Source organism: Electrophorus electricus, chromosome 26 (assembly GCF_013358815.1).
Source record: "Electrophorus electricus isolate fEleEle1 chromosome 26, fEleEle1.pri, whole genome shotgun sequence".
Lineage (NCBI taxonomy): Eukaryota > Metazoa > Chordata > Actinopteri > Gymnotiformes > Gymnotidae > Electrophorus > Electrophorus electricus.
Window position 1 is genome coordinate 2389458 of NC_049560.1, and position 9334 is coordinate 2398791.

The 9334-nt window shown below is 36.6% G+C and overlaps 1 protein-coding gene across 1 annotated transcript; it reads right to left on the reverse strand.

Moving 5' to 3' along the window:
* Window positions 1-1007: 1007 nt before the first annotated feature.
* Window positions 1008-6228, reverse strand: cfhl4 (complement factor H like 4). The gene is made up of 4 exons (XM_035523082.1): window positions 6147-6228; window positions 5524-5629; window positions 5373-5449; window positions 1008-1198 (listed from the first exon to the last, which is right to left on the reverse strand). The coding sequence occupies exons 1-4, from the start codon at window positions 6226-6228 to the stop codon at window positions 1008-1010; spliced, it is 456 nt and encodes a 151-aa protein (XP_035378975.1).
* Between the last annotated feature and the right edge of the window lie 3106 nt (window positions 6229-9334).

Consider the following 9334-nt stretch of genomic DNA (forward strand, 5'->3'; position numbering starts at 1 on the left):
AATACATTGTGTCAGGTGGTGCACAAACATTGAGCTTCTTAGGCAATATTGATCATGTTTAAAATAGCTTCTTTATTTTGTGCAAATGCACTTCACTACTGTAACTCTAACTGCCTACAAAGCATTACTGACAAATCGGCAATGGCATAACTCCATCAGTGCACTTCTGACGAAATCCGATGCTTTCCCTTGTTGGTTTTGTTCCAGGTTGACATTTAAAGGTGATATACTGCATATGCCATGAGTACATTAGTTGTTTTGGTCCATAATATTGTTGAATCTTATTTTTGTCCATGTCTTTTATGGTCAAAGTACAGGGCTCTGAAATTGAGATCAACATGCAATACTTATGGGTTAACAATGAAATGTCATGAAATACTGCAATTCCCTGAAAATTTTGCTATTGTGGCACACATTTATATTGTATTTCACATTTATAACTAATAAAAACTGCACATCTACAGCTTGTATGCAAACAAACGGAATAAGCTGTAAACTTAATATTGAAGTTGCATTACACTGGAGATCTGTAACCTATTTAACAAGCACAAAGTGTCCCTCTGCACCCTGTGGCTAGAGCAGCTGTGTGAGAATATGCCAGAAAAAATGCCAGACCTTTCTTCCCCTTCCTACCTATCCTACCCTCCTAGCAAGGCTATATTAATGGGCTATTGTTGCTATTTTTGAGTTTGCACAGCTGGTACACTGACTTTGGTTATTTCAGGCTAAATGGTAAGTTGTGGGGTTGTTAACTATTAATTCAGCTCATGTTTAACGTCGGTGATGTTAATTGCTTGCATAACAAGATGATTACTATTTGTGAATACTGAGCCACTGAGATGATGCAACTGTTTCGGCTTTAATACTTTGACAGCTGCTCATATTGAAAGTCTTTGGTGATATAGCAATGTTCTCTGGAGTTCTGGTTATGAGCTAATAATTGATGGCCTTCCTGTATACTGCCCATGCACAGACATGTGAAAGTCTAACTGATCGTTACGTGTGCCTTACATACTTAAACACCGTAGATATCCTCTTTTCCATTTCCCTTGTGTGCAGGTCATGTAGGGATTACCATCCTGTTTGTAGTAGTTGTGGCATATGTATTGGACTGTTTCATCTGGTCTGTAGTATGTTTTCTGAAAAGTAGTTGTTTCTGCAAACTCAATATGAGGGGGTGGACCACAGCCACCATTGCCTGGGAACATGCGCACAGTAAATTATGTACAGTAGAATCAGGATTCATATTTTCCCATATCTCAGATTGTGTTTGGTTAAGTGCAATAATGGTATGTGTTTTCACCTAAACATGTAGGGAAAGGATTGCTCCAGGTTCCATCTGACTGACATGTAATCGAGGACAGTCCTACCATAGTCATCGGAAAATGTGTACAATGAAAATGTAAGGTATGTTCAGGTGTAAATGGTGGAACTATGCCTGGAGATCCACCGACAATTTTAACATTATTGAGTTGTCCTATCTTGCAAGTAACCACTGTGGAAAAAGTGAGAAAAACATTTTCATGGAGGGCTTTCTTGTTCCATTGCACAAACAATACTATGCCACCTTCAATTATTATATTCAGTTTTATTTGTGTTAATATATAATATTAATAATATATAGTAATATACTATATAGTTAACTCCCTTACCTTCACATATTGGGAAAGGGCTGCTCCAGCTTCCTCCTGCTGAGCATGTGACTTCCTTGCTTCCTCTCAGAGACAGTTTTGGATCAGTACAGTAGAACTGTAACTTGTGCCCAAACTTTGCAGGTGCATTTTGTTCTGGAAGTCCAACCACTGACAGGCTGTCATTGATCTCTCCAAGCTGACATGTGACTTCTAAATGACAACAAGTATAGGAAGGTATAAGTATCCCAGCTGCTCTGTAGAGGGCTCTACAGTCGTTATAATGCGTTTGTATCATTTGTATTGTCTTGTCTTTATATTTCTCTCATTAAGACACACAAACCTTCTATTTGCATCTTGCAAATAGTTGCAAAAAGTTGTATACTTTTGAAAAAATGTACTTAAAACAAGCTGAACAGCCAACCTCTACAAAGATGAGCTCATTTGGTTTGTTCTCCACCCTTAATTATTTCCAGCTGTTTCTACTTGTGTCCTATTAGCCTTCCTCTTTAAACCCATTGTGTGTCTCATGTCTTTGCTGGTCATTCTCTTAGGTTCTCAGTATTTCCTTGGTTGTTCTTATTGTGTTTTGGTTTTCTCATGTGATTGTGGATTCCCTTTGTTCATCTTAGCTTACATTTACAGCATTTAGCTGATGGTTTTATCAACTTTCAATTATGATTGAGGGGAAAGGGCCTTACTCATGGGCCCAACAGTGGCAGCTTGGCAGTGGAGGGGCTTGAACCAGCAAGCATCCAATTACAAGTTATGGACCATGACCACTGAGCTACCACTGCCCTTGGTTTGTAGTTTTGCGTTCTATGTCTATTTGGGTTTGGTGTTCAAGCAAATGCTCCCATTGTTACTACTGTTAGCTATTAGTCTTCTTTCTTTGTTTTACTTCCTTTTAGACGCGTATATAAAACCTTGTTTTCTGGTTTGGTTTCCTTGTTTAGTTATTGTTACCCTGCAAACTGTTATTCTCCACTGTTTTTTTTTTTTTTTTTTTAACTCACTCCTTATTCTATCCCTATTGTCATTCAGGCATGGCTTCATGTTGGACTCTGACTTTCTGTACTCCGTCATATGAGATTATTGTACTTCGCAACGTGTGTTTTGCCCTCAAGCTCACAAACTTTACAAAAGGAGCTCTTGTAGTGGGTGTGGTGGTCATAAAAGGAGCTTGGAATGCTTTGAAGCTTTTTAAGCAGACACCTTCATCTACAGGGGGTGACAACATGTAGGTTACTTTTACAAAATGGCAAAAACTTAAGAATTCACAGGATGATCTTCACAAAACTAGACCTGAATGCTAAATGCAGGTGTATATCTTATTTGCAATTTTCCATACTGGAATTGCTTTCTTGAATGTAATGTGTGAATGGTGATTTTCTGATGTAAATTTGCCAATTGTACACCTAAATGGTCAAAGAGATGTAATGAACAAATGATCTAGATCTGATAGAAAGTGATGACAGACTCTTTGGGCTGTATTTTCATGCAGGAATAAGGCATTTTTTTCTCAGTTTTTGCCCAGTTGCTATTTTCATGGCCAGAAATAATATACTTGCACTAATGTGAAAGGAGCGGCACAGCTGAAGAGCATTTGTACCATTCTAATTTTACAAGTGCTAGTGAGCTGGCAAAGAAGAATGAGTTCTTTTAGATCACTGGCTTTTCTTTACATCAAAATATAGGGGAAATCTGAAAAACAGAAGAACGTGTTCACAGTTTTCTTTCCTTTTCCCACTTGTATTAGGACCTCCCAAGCAGGCAGCCATGACTGCACAGGAGTATGAGGTAGTAGACACATCACTGTCCTGATTCAATCACAAATCATTCACTGAATACCAGAACCAAGTTGCTGCAATAGCTTCTCCAGTCCCCTCATCTAAACCCCACTGCAAACCAGTGGAATGTGTCTAATCACACATTTCACACACTGTCTCACGGACTCGTGAAATTTGCCTTTCTGTTTGTTATTTCACTAATTAAATATTAGAGGAAAAAACTTAGTGCTGCTGTCTTTGCAAAAGGAGATAGGACGGTATAAGAAATTCACTACTAAAGATTTTATTCTTTGAGAATATCTTCATTGATTATGATTTATTCTTCTAATAAAAATAAAATGCAAATTAAAAACACAACTTCACACAGCATTTCCAATATGTCACATGCAATTTAACCTAAATTTCAATTCAGATAAAAGAGTACCTAGTTGCACCAAACTGGTTTTCACACGCATAAAAAAAACTGTATCATCATGTTGCTCTTACTTATGAAGCCCTGCAAGTGACATCCCTTCTAAATATTAAGGCATGGCCACGAATTATTAAGGTGTGGGAATGAGATCTTAATGTGTGGAGATGAGTTGGTAAGGTGTGGGAATGAGAATTAAGGCATGGAAACAAGATCATTAAGGCATGGGAACAAGAGAATTAAGTTGATGGAACTCAAAATTGTAGTGAAGCCCTTTGCTTGCACAGTTGATGAAGAACCTCTGTCCGAAACATTTTGTGCATAATGTCTGCGTGTGAGGCCATATGCTTTCAGTATGCAAATTAAATGTCTCTTGCTTAGAATTATGCTATGTCATATATATGTCTTATATGTCATGCCTTAATTTTATTAAAAAGGGATGTAACCAGCAGGGCTCTGTAGTTTACTGCTGTTTATTCAAAAACCTTTACCTTCACATCGAGGAAATGAGCTGCTCCACTCCCCATTTTCTTGGCATGTGACTTCTCTTGGTCCTACCAATTTAAGCCCAGGACTGTCACATACAAACTGTAACCTATGTCCCTCTCTTAGTGGCTTCTCATAATCAGTAAGTCCATCCACAGTGATCTTGCCCCCAAGTTGAGGTGGAGAACATGATATCTCTAAGAAGGAAAAGGAGTTCAGTTACAATTTCTGGCCGATGAAGGATTCCAGGATTTGCTTCTAATTATATGTGTGTTCAATACATTTTTAAACTATGAATTAGATGTGCAACAGAAATCACAAAAACAATAATATAGTATTTTGGGCAAAATCTGTGTTCTTTATTCATGTATCAATAAATCAGTTATTTCTTCTGTGTATTTCATAACTGCTAGCTCTAGCAATTAGGTGTTACAGCTAAAGTCACAGATAATATTTAAACTAGGGCCGCAAGAAACCGAGAAAGAATTTATAATGCGGTAATGCATATTGCAATAATCATTGTGATATATTAAAAACAGTGAAGAGCTCTTGCTGTGATGTGATTAAAGATTGAACTGTGTTATTTTTACCAAAATCATTGGTAAAATCATTGATCCAACAAATCATGTTTGTTGGATCATATGAACATTGTGATTCATAAAAACACCCATAAAACACCCATAAATTAGTCTGGATTCTCAGACCACACAAAAAGTAATGTTATGATGTGACTGAGAGCTTATTTGCACATTGCAGCTTTCTATAATGATTGCATATTTAAAAAGGCAAATGTTTATGTATTTAGCACATTTCATGCAGAGGGTAATTCTGTGTTTTATAAATGTTTTATAAATAAAGTAGAAAAGATAATTTGTTTTAAACAGAAAAGATAAAGTTAATTAACATATGAAAGTTAAACTAAAACAAAATTGTATAGAAACCAACATAAAAAATAAAAGCCATATAAAAGGGGTTATGAAATTGCACACTGATTGAAATTTAATCAAGCTAAACAACAAATAACTCCTTTCAGTTTGCTCATGATTTTTGTCTTACCTTGACATATAGGCAAGCGATCATCCCATCCCCCAGCTAAACATGTTCTGGTGTTTACCCGACTCACCATCTGGTAGCTAAAAGAAGCTCCAGGTAAAACTTCAGGGTTGAACTGTATTTAGATTTATTGAAAGCAAATGATCACACTCACCCTTCTTTACATATGTATTTGATAGTGGCTCCATAAACAAAGTCAGTGCCATGCACTATTATATAATGGCCATTTGGAATGTCTGCAGGTAGCTCGCAGCGTTTGCCTGGTGATAAGTTCAAGATCAAAAATAGCATTACAAGAGTCTATTCATTAAAAACCAACAATAATATATCTGACCATGTGGCAGGGGATTATTAGAGTAGCAGCAAGCAATACAGTTTTAAACAATTTACTTCAATAGAAATAGAAGTATCATAGATGAAAAACTAAAGTAAAAGTATGGTTTTTTTTGTTTAGATTTTTTTAAATGTTGGGTTGCTAAAGTATTAATGAAATGCAATTATGCTTCTTTCTGAACTACTCTATATTGGCACTAATATTAATATCCACATTGCCTCTTAACCTACCATGTAAGACAGCAAAAATTTCTTTGTATGTGAGAAAATGTCATACTTACGTGAACATTTGCTATTTGGAGTGGTGACCCAGTGGTGCCCATCACAAACATAAATTATTCTTCTTAGAGATACATATCCTTCCTGGCAAATGTACAACAACTCATCTCCCTCACTGTAATTGTTTTTGAGTGACGTGTCTGAGACATCTGCATTTTCTACTACAGGAAGAATCATGGGGCAGGCTGTCTGCTGAGATGATGGTCTGCTGGCCAGGCCGACTGTCGCAGTAATCGATTGCAGTCATTAGTGATCATTTGTATCATGTACACAGCCGAAAGTCTTGTTTTTAGAAATGGCTATATTAATATTAAAAAGGTACAAAAATATTAAATGTAACAAATGAAAAAGCCTTACCATCATGAACTGTAGTATAGACCCTCACAAAGAAGAAAATATATAGAATAACTAGGCTTGACTCCATTGTTAGTCAGTTTAAAATATTGCTATTAGACTAAGGCTAAGTAAACATCCAAACAGGTTAATGTTTCTCAGGTTTGTCCTGCCCTTTCCAGCACATGGACCAACCAGTATTAAGCAGAACGTAGGGCTTGTAGGGCATATTGTGAAATGAGAGATGTTTCATGTGTGTTCAGGTTGTGAATGTTCACTTATAGACTTTGGAACCCCTAATCACCAACATGTACAGATATGGCACAAGTCTTGAAAATATTTGTGATTGAAAAAAAAAAAAAATCTGAAAGCAAATCTTCAAAAAAGAAAACCAAAACAAATAAAAAAAAACAAGCAAGTCAAAATTCTAAAGCATTTAACATCACATTAACCAATTATTGTGTGAATAATCTTTCTACAAACAATTTGGTCATAATTTATGTTAAAAACAACACATAAACCTGCCGAGGATTAGTTTGTAATACAGTTCATTTCAAATGTTTGAGCAATCATGCAAGTATAATTATTACAGATGTTGACATGTTATGTTTACAAGATCAGTGTTCTGTATATGCAATTTGGGGCTCATCTTCTAAAATGTATGTGCAAGTACAGCACAGAAAATGCTTTTGAATTGAACATTGATTATTTTGCTAGATTCTGAAGTTGAAAGAAACTGACCTTTTCCAAAAACATCCAATATGGGTCCATAAATGTAGTATATATTTATTCTATTACCTAACCACTGTTCCAATGGTGGCATGTGGGCCATGTTTGTTCTGCCTCTCCATACATATTACTCACTGATTTCTTGTTACATTGTGTCCCTATTTTTTACGCATTTTACTTAGTTGGGCCAGAGTAATTTACAGGAGTAGTAGGAGACATGAATCAAAAACACAAACGGTTCTGATCTAGCATTTAACAATTCTTTGTTTAATTCTAATCATATTATCATTAGAAATGCTTCATTCAATGTAGGACAAAACATCCTGTATTACAAAAATATACATTAAAAAAAATCAACATTAAAAAATTATTTATTGAAAAGTACATGAAAAATAAAACTCTTCATGGTTTGATTTAGGTGTTCTGCAAAGAATTCACATACCAAAAAGTTACATTCTAGTACATTCTTCTAATTTTTCTTGGCAATATGTCATGTTGCATGCAGCTTGTAGACATTTGTCTTATTGTCCTATTGATGTGATTTTGGACTACTAGAAAGCAAGACACAGTGATTTCCTCCTATTTCCTGCTTCACTCTCACATCATCTTGTAAAACCTAGGTTATTGACTCCAGTTCCCCCTCGCCTTTGTGAGATTGTGTCATTATTGTAACACCATTCATGTAAATGTATGTGCCGTTATGTTTATTTCTCATTAGTTTTGAGACGTATCTATTAATGTACTGGTGATAAATGCAAACCAAAGCACTGCTTTATCGACGTGTTAGCTGTGTCAGCAAACCCATGGAGGCAGGATGCAAATGCAGGGAGTTTAATACACAGGTCGATGCTACAACAGTCCAAGGACGAACTGCAGTGAATCACGTTGCAGGCTAGGGCAAAATGTAGTTGATACTTAACCAAATAGTGACAGAAGACATACCAGGGATATAAACCAAACAGACATGAGAACAGAGCAAAATCAAGGAAACCTGCAGAGATCCAGTGCTTAGAGAGAGCCGCAGAAGTCCTTTTAAATTTATCCTAAAATGAGCTGCAGGTGTGACACGTGAAGAAGTGATTAACAGGCTGGTGAGAACAAAATAGGGAGGTCAGAGGTGGAGTCATGAGACTGACAGTGTGACGGGATGTGTTCCTGAATGACATTCTCAGCAGGCTGCCATGGGAAAGTGATGTAATCCCCAAAATCTGCAGAGTACAGCACTTCTGGTGTGAAAAATAAAATACTATTAAATGGAATTTATGCTTAGACAACTATGCATAAGCAAAAGGCCTTCATTCATGCTCTCAGACAAGCAATCGGCTACCTGGAGCTCAAACCTAAAACAATACCTCCTATCACTGGAGATGGAGATGAATTAAATAAAGGGTAAATATTACTCCCCAGACTGACCACCCACTGCATCTCAGAAAGAAAAGTATATTTACTCCACATATTTCCCTGTCCATACTGTTGGGTATTGTTCATGTTTGTGTCCCTGTATTTTGTGAGTTTTGTTCTGGATTTCTTTTGTTCTTTATGCTTCCATCAACCAGGATTAAGGGGTAGGGGTTGAGCTTATGCTATCAGCAATCAGCAGGGCCTAGGCTGATTACTAGGAGAGCAAGAACTCTCAGCCCTGGGAACTCCACTTCCCTGGGTCCTCGGGACTAATCAGTGCTAATCATGTTTGTCCGCTAATCAGTACTGATGGTGCACACCTGCTGGAATCTGTACTTAAACCCACATGAACAGTAGCCCAACCGTTTTAGAGGCATTACTGGTATGGTATTTTAGAGAGTGAAAGAAAAAAAGCTCCAAATAAAGCTGTTTGCTCTTCATTATAGTTCTTTGTTTGAGCACACCATTTTACTGTCTTTTTTTCCCCCCTTCTTTTGTATTTTGGTTCTTAGTGGTGTCATTCCCACTACTACACATGCCACATAGTGGTAAAGAGCACAGGTCTACCACCCCTAAGTTAATGGGATCCAGTCCTGCTTGTCTGGAGTCTGGAGTCAGCCTTACTTACCCAAGTTGCACCTGGCCACATTTACTTGGAATAAAATGTCAATATTAACTTTATATAGCCTTCTGTAACAATTAATCTGTTTAATGGTAACTCCTATATTTTACCATGGTTGCTAGCCATGTTACAGATAATTATATTCATATTTATTTATTCATCTTTAGATGAGCATGCAAATTAATTACATAAGGGATCAATTGTTTTAATAGATTTAATTTAATTCCGAGGTGTTGACAAAGATATATCATTATTCTGATATCATTGT

Coding starts and splice junctions, on each gene's coding strand:
- cfhl4 (XM_035523082.1), bottom strand. CDS start 6,228: ATGACTGCAATCGATTACTGCGACAGTCGGCCTGGCCAGCAGACCATC. Junction 5,450..5,523: donor AAATACATATGTAAAGAAGG/GTGAGTGTGATC, acceptor AGCTTCTTTTAG/CTACCAGATGGTGAGTCGGG. Junction 1,199..5,372: donor TCGCTTGCCTATATGTCAAG/GTAAGACAAAAA, acceptor GCATGTTCCCAG/GCAATGGTGGCTGTGGTCCA.